The 14,164-nt window shown below is 44.1% G+C and overlaps 1 protein-coding gene across 1 annotated transcript in view; it reads left to right on the top strand.

Annotated features, from left to right (window-relative positions):
- Positions 1-601: 601 nt before the first annotated feature.
- The window catches only part of Dusp29 (dual specificity phosphatase 29), a 28,555-nt gene continuing 14,992 nt past the window's right edge, over positions 602-14,164 (top strand). Inside the window, exon 1 of the mRNA XM_027387492.2 lies at positions 602-801. Coding sequence (XP_027243293.1) covers positions 602-801 — 200 coding nt within the window. The remainder of the gene's footprint in view (positions 802-14,164) is intronic.

Genomic DNA, 14,164 nt, shown 5'->3' on the forward strand with positions numbered 1-14,164 from the left:
AGCCTGCTCTACAGAGCTAGTTCCAGGACAGCTAGGGCTACACAGAGAAACCCTGTCTCAAAAAATCGTAAGTACATACATACATACATACATACATACATACATACATACCATAATGGGTGGGGGGGGGGCGCTGGCTGCCTAGGGGAGTTTCTTAGGCTCAAAGCTATTCTTGTGTCTGCTGTAAATCCACCTCAGCCCCCCAGCCCTTTTGCTGTGTGAACACTGGAATGTTGGGGAGTGTCGTTTAACTGTCATCATGGCCTTTCTCATTTACCTGTGTGGCCTGGGGTGAGCAAGAGGGGGTACAGCAGGCGAGGGACACACCCACCAAATTAAGCTCTGCTCCTTATCACGTTCTTTTATAATGCCCACCATTCCCTAACCCCACCCTCACCTCCTATAATGCCCACCATTCTCTGCCAGCCCCACCCTCACCCCTATAATGTCTACCATTCCCTGCTAACCCACCCTCACCTTCTATGACCACTGTTCCATGCTAACCCCACCATCACCTCCTCCTATAATGACCATTGTTCCATGCTAACCCCATTCTGACCTTCTTTCATGCAGAAAGGAAAGAAAATCCCTTGGCTCCAAAATGGCATCAGGAGATACAAAGACAAGCCTCACAAATGCCTATCCCTCTGCCAAGAGGCTGTCCCTTCAGGAGGAGGAGGAGGGAGAGGCTGAGGACTACTGCACCCCTGGAGCCTTCGAGCTGGAGCGCCTCTTCTGGAAGGGCAGTCCCCAGTACACTCACGTCAACGAGGTCTGGCCCAGGCTTCACATTGGTGATGAGTAAGTTCCAAGCCCAGCCTTAGGCTACCCTTACAGTCCTTATATCACCCTGGGAAAGGCACAAGTGCTTCCTTGATCATTCTGTCTTAACTCCTAGTCACAGGCCTTGCCTCCCTCCACCCCCAGGTCAACTGTTCTATGAGAAGTATATTAGTTAGGGCTCATCTTCATTTTACAGAAAACTCAAAAAAGACCCTTAAGCCAGGCAGGCTATTTTTCTCTTGTGTGTATAAGTCCAAAGGAGGCTATCTGGGGCGACCATGGTGACTTCAGGGGTACCAAGATGAGGGCTTCTGTGCATTGCTTCACCATCATGAGGGTCTAGCATCCTTCTTCAAGGTTGCTTAGGATCCAGAATCTTCACAGGGCTCTGCTATGAATCACGGGACCCAGATAATAGGCAAGTCAGGAGAAAGGAAGTCAAGAAGGGCAGCTTTCCAGGGGGAAGTCTAGCCTAAGACTTTCACTGCACCTAGCTGCAAGAGAGGTAGGGAAATAGTCTTCTATTTTAGCTGACTATTAACAGCAGGAATATGATTTTGGCATAGGAGTACCCCAAACTATGTGTCTCAGAAAGCAGTAGTCAAAATTGAGATCACCGCCTCTTTATAGGTCTTACAGTCAGTCTTACTTCACAAACTGGGAAATATCTATGATAGGTGATGGTGATGACAATGATGATGATGATGGCCATAATTTAGGGACCACTGTGTTAAGGAGCACTATGTTAAGGGCCCCACAAACATGATCTCATTTGGCCCTCACAACAATCCAATGAAAGAGACTATCTGAAGGTTAAGGAAACTGAGTCACAGAGCTGTTTAGTAAGTATTCTATATCCTAAAATCTTGAAGACAGAGAGCCAAGGTCCATGACTTCTACTTCACCCCCTCCACCACCACCACAACCACTATCCTTCTGAACTTCATGCCCTGCCTGTCCTTAAAGCAGATGCACAGAACCCCTGTGCACGTTGCTCTTAATACCCAGCTGGCGCTGGGCAGTGGTGGTGCCCACCTTTAATCCCAGCACTCAGGAGGCTAGCCTGGTCTACAGAGTGCTCCAAAGCTATACAGAGAATGTGCCTTGGAAAACAAAAAACAACAACAAAAAAGATTTATCAGGGACTGGAGAGATGGCTCAGCAGTTTAAAGCACTGGGTGTTCTTTCAGAGGTCATGAGTTCAATTCCCAGCTACCACATGGTGGCTCACAACCCCCTGGAATGAGATCTGGCACCCTCTTATAGCCTACAGGCATACATGCAGGCAGAACACTGAATACACAATCAATAAATCTTAAATAAAATTTAAAAAACCCAGCTGGTTGCCTATAAACCAGAGGTAAGTTATTTAGCATGGGCAGTAGCTCTTGTCTTATTTTTCCTTTAATCTTTTTTTTTAAGCTATGAGAAATTAGAAAAATTGCATGCTGTTACCTACTAAGTTAAACTAAAGATGGGGGTTATAAAAACAAACTGCAAACCAAACATGGTGCAACATGCCTGCAATCCTAGCACTTTTGAGTTAGAGACTGGAAGATTATGAGTTCAAGGTCAATCTTGGTTATATAGTAGTAAGTTCAAGGCTAGCCTGGGCTCATGAGACTCTGTCTCAAACAAAACACAAACAAATGTACAGTCTCTCTTTTTCCACTCTTAACACTTCCAATAACAAGTATTTAAGTTTTGGGTGTTTTGTTTTTTAAGCATTTTTTGAGGTTTAAAAAATTAATTTTTTGGATCTCTGAGTTCGAGGCCAGCCTGGTCTCCAGAGTGAGTGCCAGGATAGGCTCCAAAGCTACCCAGAGAAACCCTGTCTTGAAAAAGCATAATAATAATAATAATAATAATAATAATAATAATAATAATAATAATTTTTTAATGTTTAAGCACTCTGCCTGCATGCCAGAACAGGGCATCAGATCCTATTATAGTTGGTTGTGAGCCGCCATGTGGTTGCTGGGACATGAATTCCTGGGAAGAACAGCCAGTGCTCTTAACCACTGAGCTACCTCTCCAAGCCCCTTTAAAAGCATTTTTATTGCATATGTGTGTGCACTAATGAAAGTACAAGTGCAAGCCACAATGTATGCATGGAGGCCAAAAGACAATCAGCTGAGGTTGGTTCTCTCTCTACCATGTGGGAACCAGGGATTGAACTCAAGCCAAGCAAGCACCTTTATGTACTGAACATCTTTTTTTTTAAATTAATTTTTATTTAAATTAAAAACAATCTTATTTTACATACCAATCCCAGTTCCCTCTCCCTCCAGTCCTCCATTTCATCCCCATCCACTCCTCAGGGAGGGTGAGGCCTCCCATGGGAGATCATCAAAGTCTGTCACATCATTTGGGGCAGGACCTAGGCCCTCCCCCATGTATCTAGGCTGAGAGAGTATCCCTCCATAGGGAATAGGCTCCCAAAGCCCATTCATGCACTAGGGGTAAATACTGGTTCCACTGCCAGAGGCCCCATAGACTGTGTCCAAGCACCCCCAACTGACACCCTGGTTTGGTCTTATGCTGGTTCCCCAGCTGCCAGACTCGGGTCTGTGAGCTCCCACTTGCTCAGGTCAGCTGTTTCTGTGGGTTTCCCCAGCATGGTCTTGACCCATTTGCTCATTACTCCTCCCTCTGTAAACTGGATCCCAGGAGTTCAGCTCAGTGTTTAGCTGTGGGTGTCTGCTTCTGCTTCCTTCAGCTACTGGATGAAGACACTAGGATGGCATTTAAGGTAGTCATCAATCTTATTATATGGGAAGGGCATTTAAGACAGCCTCTCCACTATTGCTTAGATTCTTAGTTGGGGTCATCCTTGTGAATTTCTGGAGATTTCCCTAGTGCCAGCTTTCTTGCCAAGCCCATAACAGCTCCCTCTATTAAGATATCTCTTTCCTTGCTCTCCTTCTCTGTTCTTCCCCCAACTTGACCCTCCTGATCCTTCATGTTCCCCCACACACCATCTCCCCTCCTATTCAAGATTCAGCAATTCCACTCTTAGGTATATACCCTAAGGATGCACACTCATACCACAAGGACATCTGTTCGACTATGTTCATAGCAGCATTATTTGTAATAGCCAGAACCTCGAAGCAACCTAGATGCCCCTCAACCAAAGAATGGATAAAGAAAATGTGGTACATTTACACAATAAGTACTACTCAGAGGGAAAAAATGACATCTTGAAATTTGCAGGCAAATGGATAGAATTAGAAGTAAGGTAATCCAGTCACAGAAAGAAAAACATGGTATGTACTCACTCATAAGTGGATATTAGACATAGAGCAATCCAGCCTACAATCCACAACTCTGAAAAGCTGGGAAACAAGGAGAACCTTAGGAGAAAGAGGAGTGTACTGAACTTGTTGCTAGCCCCCAAACATCGTGTTCATGTGCTAGTTCTACTTTCTGTGTGCTATTTCAAACACAAGAAAACATACACCCACATATGAGGCATTTTCATTTCTTTTAAACAGATTATTTTTCTAAAGAATTTATTTTCATTATATATATATATACACACATATATATATATACATATGTACACACACACACACACACACACACACCACACACACACACACACACATATATATATATATATATATATATATATATATATATATATATATATGCGCCTAAGGGCAGAGGATGAATAGAAGTTCAGGTGCCAGCAGAGGTGGGATGTCAGAAGCATCATCCCCTGGAGCTGTAGTTATGGGCAGTTGTAGGATGCCCAAGGTGGGTGTTGGGAACCACTGTGGTCCTCTTCAAGAGCAGTGTGAGCTCTTACCCACTGAGCCGTCTCTTCAGCTCCACAAATGGGTGTTTCATCTTGTTTGTTTAGACAGGGTCTCAGTAGCCTTCAATTCCTGGTTTTCCTGCCTCACCCCCTCAAGCTTTGGGATCAGAGGCGTGCACTGCCACATCTGGCTTAAACATCTCTTCTTAGGAAACAAACCCCACCATGCCTGCTGTTCTGCATTTTTAATATTCCACAGGACAACTATGGTACAATTTGTCCGGTTGTTTCCCAGTTGAGAACATTAGGGGAACTCAGGCAAGGGGTGCACAGAACTCAATGTACTGTTTTCTCTTAGCATTCAGCTCCACTGGGATATAATTCATATACCATAAAACCCATCCTCTTAAAGTGTACAATTCAGTGATTTTATGATATTCTCAGAGCTGTGCAACCATCTCCACTATCTAACTGCAGAACATTTTTATCTTCTCAAGAGGAAACCAGGACCCATTAAGCAGTCACTCCTCACTCCCCACCTTCCTCAGATCCCTGCAGCTACCGTCTACCTTCTGATTTTATACATTGGCCTAATCTGGGCATTGTATGGCAATGGAAGCGTACAACCTGGTAGGCTTTTGTAACTGGCTTGTTTTTCCTCTGCATCCTCTTCACGGTCCATCTACGCTGTGGAATGTCTTGATGCTGCATTCACTTTTAATACCAAACAACCTCTGAGTTATATTTGTAAACTTTCTATAAGTCAAATTTGGCTTTTGTCAAAGAGGTGCACATACACATTGACCTCAGATATCACTTTACAAAAAATATTTCACAGATACAGGAGTACCAATACATAAGGATGTGAGCCCAATACTGTTTATACTAAGGCTGACAAAAAAAAAAAAAACAAACAATGGGAACACTGGGGATACCTTCAGGTCTGGGATTAAGTCAAACTCTACCTCTTTTCGGTCATCTTAGATCCGGTGAAACAGGCCACTCCCACATCTCAGTGACCTTCATTAGCAGTTAATTTCTCAATGTGACAGCCCACTCTGACGCCACACTTCATTTTCCACGCTCACTGGGGTCTGGGCTCCAGACTGACAGGGCAGCCCCCATCTGGGAAACGGCTGGGATATTTTTCTCTCTTGCAGCAGAGAGAAAAGAAACACATGGTTAAACCATGACCTGACTTACACATAATACATGCCATGTTTTTTGTTTGTTTGCTTGCTTATAAGGAACTCTCATATAGCTGAGGCTGGCCTCCCATCTCCTAATCTTCCTGCCTCTGTCTCCCAAGTGTATGCACCCCAGACCCAGCTGACATGCCACTTTTATCCATATTTCACTGGATCAAACAAGTGCAAGTCTAAGCCTCCTGCTTACAGTGTCAGTTAAGCAGAACCCACTCCTGAGAAGGGAGGACAAACATTCTAAACAACAGTACAACCTACCGTGGCCTCTAGAAAGGTGTAGTGGCTTGTGGACAGGGCCTTTACCTTTCTGGACCTATTCCTCACTTCTAAAATAGTTGCTAAGAAGCTGCAAAGCCTAAAAGAACTGTAAAGAGACAGACAAATGCAAAATGTCATTGTCACAGTTGTTAGTGAAATATCTAGAAACGCAGGTGAAGGCCAGCCTGTGGAAGGCTGAACGTCAGGTAAGGGCTGCTTTCATGGAAGCACCGTAGTGTCTGAGCATGGAGACTCTCTGCTCAAGAGGGTGCCAGACAATGGCAAGTGCCCACAAGCTTCCTTGACCTTTCATCAGAACCCTGCTTCTTTCAACTAAGAAAATGTCACTGCCCTTCCAAATTCAATTAAACTCTGCCCAATCAGGTGCCAACACATACACACAGAGACACACACACACACACACACACACACACACACACACATAAACACACAGATACACACACACACCTTACACTCACTCAGAAGCCAGGCAGCTCCAAGGTCAGTTATATGACCTAAACACAGCAGTAGCCAGAGTCAACTCGACCTCATGCTTGACTCCAATCCTGTGTCCAGGGTATTATCAAGGTTCACAGACTTCAAAGGGCCATGGATTTCATGGCAGTACAACCAGGTGAGGCTATAACTCCAGCAGCAGGGTGACATGATGAATGCCTGATTTTCTTTGTTTCTCTAGAGGTACTGCCTAATGCTCAAAGCTGGTTCCATAAGCATAAAGCCTAAATTTTGTTCAATATTTCTATTGAGAATGAATTTCCTCTTACCCATAAAACACCTAAGATTTCTGAAAGTCAGGTACCAGACTCTGGAAGACAGTTTGGAAGGCAATCTAGACTCAGGAATTAGGATGGATAGATGTTCTGGGCCACCAACACCACCCCACTATCTATTGCTGGAGCCTAGGCCAGTGACTCTCGGGACTTGGTGATGGCCAGAGTTATCCCCGAGATAATATCTATTCTTTCTCCTCCAGGCTCTCTTTATGGAAACCAGCAGATAGCTGAGCTCTTGGGCCACAATGTCTGGTTTCTGTAGGACTTTTTGCCTAGGTATCTCTGAGCTTCAATTTCTTTTCTTCTTTCTTTCTTTCTTTTTTTTTTTTTTTTTTTTTTTTTTTTTTTTTTTTTTTTTTTTTTGAGACAGGGTTTCTCTGTATTGCTTTGGACCTGTCCTGGAATTCGCTCTGTAGACCAGGCTGGCCTCAAACTCACAGAAACCTGCCTCTGCCTCTCGAGTGCTGGAATTAAAGGCATATGCCACCAATGCCTGGCTGAGCTTCAATTTCTTCATTGATATGATTTAGGATTTAATATGTTAAGACATATCAGAGCTTATTGCAATGCTACTACACTTAAGTATGAACTATTACAGATGAAATTGGTTCTAGAAATTCGACAGAATGTGAAGAAAGTAGAGGTTAAGCACTAGTTTTTGTTGCGAGGGGTCCTCTTGCCCTGAGGACAGTCTGTATCTAGCCTAAGGCATGAGGAGGACTGCCTGTGAACCTCTGAGCTCAGGATTTCTAAACAAGTGCACAGTCCCAGGTTGTCCCAAGGAGTTCAGCCCCATTGGGATGCCTAAAATCCCCAAGTCCCCATGATATATCAGCCCCACAGAAGGTCTGCTGGGTTAGCAGAGGATTGGGGCAAGGGCCAACAGGCCACCTTGTGGATGTCTCCATGGGGGACTCTTCTTCATTCACTATCCACTTATACTTGGTAGGGAACTAAGTCTGCCCCAAAGGGAAGTACAGACTCCCAGAGAGTGGAGCAAAAGTCTCCATTGTGTGTGGCCACTAACTGTCTGGTCTTTAGCAAAACATTTTATTGTTCTGGGATTTTGTTTCTTTATTTATTAAATAATGATTTCAAAGGTCCCTGTCTGGCTGTAACATACAGTTCTTCTAAAATGTCCCATTTAATAAATTAGGCTTTATTAGGTTCAAGCACATACTTGTGTTATTACTCTTAAGTCATTTAAATTAGATTCAAATTAGGTTAACCAAGTGTTGCCCTCCAGAGAGCCAGGGACTAGGAGATAAGAATAATTCATAGCCTCTTATCAATCAGCAGTCCCTAAATGGGTGCTTCAAGAACTGCTTGAGCATGCTTGAAAAGCACCACTTGTCTGTAATTTAAATATTCTCACTTTAATCTCCTTCACATCTTTCATTTGCTTAGCAAAACCTTTCTTTCTTTTTTCTCTCCACACAGTCAGCGAGAAGGGCACTATCTTACTACTGTGAAGGGACTGAACGTTCCTAGGCAGCATAGCCTTTGATGACTCTGGGCTGACACAGAGTAATTGAGAAATCTTCCTTTCCACAATGACATCCCTACACTCCTCAACTATGCTGCCTTTTAGATGTCTGGGGCCCCAAGGCAACTCCCTACCTTTATTAACTGTAGCTGCCATCAAGGCTTCATTTCAGAGGGTCATCAACAACCCAAAACCCTTCCCAAAGAGCTAGGTCCCTCACAGGCAAATGCCTGTGCCCAGCTCCCCTCCCCACAGCAGCCCAACTTTGCAGCCCAGGATCTCCATCTTGTCCTTTCTGATTCCTTCGCTCCCAGCCAGCTAGCAATCTCAAAAGCCAGAGGCATCTATCTCCTGGGGCCTGCAGACGGGGAAACTGGAATGGGAGGAGGGGGGTCTCCCATCGATGTGACCCTCTTGCACGCACACACAATTATTGTGGCCTCAAAGCAAAGTGAAGCTGACACTTGGCCTGCTACTCCAAGGTGAGGCATGGCCAGGGGAGGATGCCGAAATATGCCAGCATTAACAATTTTGCATGGTGGATGCTTCCCAGAACTAGAAAACCTGGACTTTGAGCCTTCAACTATTGCAAGTGGACACTAGTCATGGATAAGGCAGCCAGAGAAAGATGGCTGAGGCCCTGGCCAGGCCCTCTCATGCTAGACAAAACTTTCTCGGGCAAGGTTCTAACAATGTGACTTTGCACAATGAGCCAAGCGCCTAGTTTAATTGCTAATGCATTTTCTTTCCTTCCTGGTGCTTCATTGTTGGGAATGAACTGTGGGGAATGAAGCAGCATGGGAAAAGGTTTCTGGTTTTGTTGCTGTTGTTTTGTTTTGTAGACAGGGTTCTCTATGCAGCTCTGGCTGTCCTGGAACTCATTTGCAGACCAGGCTGGCCCCAAACTCACAGAGATCTGCCTGCCTCTGTGTCCTGAGAGCTGGGACTAAAGGAGTGCGCCACCATATTAAGCGAAGGTTGCTAATTTCTAACATAGGGTCTTGCTATGTAGCCTTTCCTCCTGCCTCACCATCTCAGTGCTAGGAAATGACAAGCCTGTCTCACTATGGCCAGTGGGAGGAGATTTCTATCAGGAATTAAAAATACAAAGGAATTAAAAACCCACCTCATGTCTCTGTAATAATCAGCCTCTCCTAAGTACTAAGGAAATAATGAAGTCATAGTACACATTTACATAGTAAATGATTATAGAGTGCTCATTACCGAATTTACAAAACACCAACCCCCCCCAAAAAAATCAGAATTCCCTGTTATCCCATTATCCAAGGATAAACATTTTGATGTACAATTTCCCATTGCTCCCTTACTGAATTTCTTTAATCTGGCAAAGAAACTGGAGCACAGCACAGCTCAGTTTTACAAGCTCTGTAAAGAAAGCACTCTTTGTATAATTGGGTCTGTTCAGCAATACAGAAAAGTGAGGCTCCCAAGGCTTTAGTGTAGAGCAGTAGTTCTCAACCTTTCTAAAGCTTCGACCCTTTAATACAGTTCCTCATGTTGTGCTGACCCCCAACCATAAAATTACTTCGTTGCTCCATCCTAACTGTAATTTTGCCATTGTTACGAATTGTAACTTAAACATCTGTGTCTTAGGCCATGCCCGTGAAAGGGTTGTTTGGCCAACCCTCAAAGGAGTCACAACCCACAGGTTGAGAAACAATGGTTTAGCGGTTTTAGTTCAAGCAGCAGTTTAAGCTATTGCCCTGAATGGTCTCTACGTGCCCAAGACCCAGCAGGCCAGTAAATCAGTGAATTTCACTTTCTTTTGCCAGTGTCTCAATGAAACAAGAAGCTAGGAAAAATACCTACTGCCCCAAAGACCAGCTACAGAGTACACACATCCCTAACTCCATGGAGGACAGTGACATCAAGGCCATGCCCAGGAAATGACACAACAACCACTACAGTGTTACAGACAACAGATAAAAAATTTGGCAGATTATACAACACAGACATAAGCTAACAGGTGCTCACAACCACATACAGGCTGACCTCTATAGGTGTCAGAATGGGAAGCAGCCTCGCCTAGAGAGGATTGTCCTCAATGTCCAGTACAGAATCCTGAAACATGGGAGTGGCTCCTTTCCTACCTGACAGCAGGTGACAGGCAGATGGTTACAAGGAACTGCTTGCTTAGGCCATGCACACCTCCTTGCCTCTGCACAAGAGCTCGTGGGAAATGGTCTTGGCTGCAAGGGGCTTTAGGGGGGGAATGGTCGAGTTAGGACAACAAAGTCTAAGAATGTGATCCAAAGAGATGTTCTAGCGTGCTTGCTTTCTTTGCATTTTTGCTTTGTTTTGCTTTGAGACAAGGATTCTCTCTATTCTGTAGCTCTGTCTGTCTAGGAACTTGAAATGTAGACCAGGCTGACCTAAAACTCAGAGATTCACCTGTCTTTAAATTCTGAGTGCTAGGATTAAAGGTGTATGCCACCACACCCAGCCTAGTTTGCTTTCTGTTATGGTGAATAAACTATATGACCAAAAGCAACATGGAGGGGGAATGGAACCAGCTTATAGGTTACAGCCCATCAGCAGAGGAAACCAAGGCAAGAACTCAGAGCAGGACTGGGGGAAGTGAAGCAGACACCGCAGAAGAACACTGCTTAGTGGATTGCTCACTCAGATATCTTTCTCTCCCCCACCCCCTCTCTTTTTCTTGAGGCAGGGACAGGTTTTTGTTAATTACACCGGTCAAGAATACGAAACTACCACAGTTTAAAGTCAAATTTGAAGCAAGCTTTAATTAAATACTGGCAAGGTAGATGGACTCTCTGGCCAGGTCAAACTCTGGGTTTTCAGAAAATGGCCCTGAGTCATGGGGGCTTAAAGTATTCCCATCAGGGAGGTTAAGAGCGCTGACTGATCTTCCAGAGGACCCTGGTTCAGTTTCCAGCACCCACATAGCAGCTCACAACTGTCTGTAACTGCAGTTCCGGGGAATCCAACACCCTCACACAGACACACATTCACACCAAACACCAATGCACATAAAAAAAAAAAAAGTATCCCCATCAGGTCCAATAAGGGCAATCAAATATCCTGACATATTTCTTGCCCATGAACCTCCTACTCACATGTGATCAAGCACATCCAGTGCAGATGGGTGCAGATGGGTCAAACTTTTTTAGGGGAATGACATGTTATCTCCCATAAGTAACAGCCTCCAACATTTCAGAAACTTATCTGTCTTTGGACAAGAGGCTTACAGATCAGAGACATTTTTGTTTCATGAGTCTCCTAGGCATAGTAATTAAAACTTAAAGTGTAACTTTGGTTCTCACAGTTTTTCTGTGTATCCCTGGCTATTCTAGAACTCACTCTATAGACCAGGCTGCCTCTGTCTCCAGAGGGCTGGGATTAAAGATTTGCCCCACTACTGCCCGGTTCAATGACCTTCCTTATACAGCCCAGGCCTACCTGATTAGGGATAGCACCTCCCACAGAGGGCTAGATCCTCTTACATCAATTAAGAAAACATCTCACAGACATGGCCACAGGCCCATCTGACCTGGTCAATTCTCTATTTGAAGTTCTCTCTTCCCAGTGACCACTATAGGTTTTCGTCAAGTTGACAACTGAAGCTGACGATTACTGATGGAGTCTGAAGCAAGCTTTCAGGGGCAACTCTAGAGGGAGTGACAGGATGCTGAAGCAGGGATGAAAATAAGGAAAGGAAGGGATTTTGAGGAAACCAAGCCATGTGAGAAAGATTTTGCTTCTACAGTCTCTCAACTGCAGTTAGAACCCAGAGCTTGGCCCAGGGTTTGCAGGTAGGGAACTGAGGAGACTTTTGTCAAACAAGGGATGGATGATGCTCTCAAAATAAAATGCACAGGTCAGGGATAGTGGTGCTTGCCAGTAATTCCAACACTCAGGAGGTGAAGGCAGGAAGATCACAGGTTCAAGCCCAACCTGAGCTACATATAGAGAGACCCTGTCAGTAACAGCCAAATGGAGCAAACCACATGAATCTTACAGGCTCATGTGTGAAAGAATTTCCCACCCCATACCCAACAAAAAGACACCCATTATTTGCCCATTAACCTAGTTAGGAATAAAACTTTGCTGTGAAGAGACACCACAACCGTGGCAACTCTTATAAAGGAAAACAATTAGTTGGGGCTGGTTCATGGTGGGCAACATGGTGACAGGCAGGCAGACATGGTGCTGGAGAAGGAGCTGAGAGTTCTATATCTTGATCCACAGGCAGCAGGAAAAGAATATGTGCCACTGAGCCTGGGCTTAAGCATCTGAGACCTCAAAGCCCGCCCAACAGTGACACACTTCCTCCAACAAGGCCACACCCACTCAAATAAGACCACACCTCCTAAGAGTGTCACTCCTTGTGGGCCAAACATTCTAACACATGATTCTATCTATGGGGGACACTCCTATTCAAACCACAATGCCTATGATATTCACAAGGAATAAAAATTAGATCATAGAGGACAGTTGAGATGACTCAGGGGTTCAGAGCATTTGTTGCTCTTCCAGAGGGCCCAAGTTTGAGTCCCAGCACCCACTGAGTATCTCACAACTGTCTTCAATTCCACTTAAGGTGATCCAAAGCTCTCCTCTGGCCTCTGCAGGTACCAAGCATGCATTTAGTGCACTGACATTTGTGCATACGAAACATCCATACACATACAAAAAAATACATATCATTTAAAACATTTTTCTTTTAATTAATTGAGAGCCAGGTTTTTGTTTGTTTGTTTGTATGTTTGTTTGTTGTTTCTCAAAACAGTGCTTCTCTGTAGTTTTGGCTGTTCTAGAACTCACTCTGTAGACCAGGCCGGCCTGGTCACAGAGATCCACCTGCCTCTGCCTCCCAAGTGCAGAGATTAAAGGCGTTCGCCACCACTACCTGTCTTGAGCCAGGTTTTTTTGTTTTTTTTTTTTTTTTGGTTTTTCGAGACAGGGTTTCTCTGTGGCTTTGGTGGCTGCCCTGGAACTAGCTCTTGTAGACCAGGCTGGTCTTGAACTCATAGAGATCCACCTGGACAATTATACTTTTAAAAGTCTCTTATGATAGGCAGTGTGGCACATACCTTTAATCCCAGCACTTAGGAGGCAGAGGCAGGTGGATCTCTGTGAGTTCAAGGCCAGCCTGGTCTGCAAAGCTATACCGAGAAACCCTGTCTCAAAAAATAAAAATAATAATAAAATAAATAACATCTCTTGCAACAATCAGATGGGCCAAAAAGTCCTGACCAAAGTGACAGTGGGATGCATGCAGCTACTGAAGTCCATGAAGTGACATGTGATGCTCACAGTGCACAGCCAATATCAAAGGTTTTGAAGTGTATGTACAGGTGTCCTTCAGAGACACCGCTGGCTCCAACAACCATGATAAATATCAAAATAAAGCAAGATTTTTTTAATTATTTGATCTCCCAGTACATCATACCATATTAGGTATGCTAAGCCCTTTTTATTTGTTTGTTTTGAGGGAGGACCAGCCCTTGCTGTCCTGGAACTCATATATAAAAATAAATAAATCTTAAAAAATAAAGAAAAAGAAAAACAACTGGAAGATCTTACATCTTTATCTTTAGTGGGGTAGAAAGACTGGCAAATTTTTGTGGGGTTTTATTTTCCACATTCTTGCTGGGCATGTTACTTCTGGAAGATGACTGACATGTGTTTTGTTTGTTTGTTTTGTTTTGTTCTTAAACACATTACTTAGAACTAGGATTTTTAGAAACTATCTAGACATTAAGTCCCCTTTATCATCTAAATTATTTTGTGTGTGTACATGCTCATGTGTGTGCCCTTGCATGTCATATGTAATATGCATATGTGGGAGGGGAAAGTACTCTTATGTGCACGTGTATATCTGCCATAGGCAGAT

The sequence above is a fragment of the Cricetulus griseus genome (assembly GCF_003668045.3).
Source record: "Cricetulus griseus strain 17A/GY chromosome 1 unlocalized genomic scaffold, alternate assembly CriGri-PICRH-1.0 chr1_1, whole genome shotgun sequence".
NCBI lineage: Eukaryota > Metazoa > Chordata > Mammalia > Rodentia > Cricetidae > Cricetulus > Cricetulus griseus.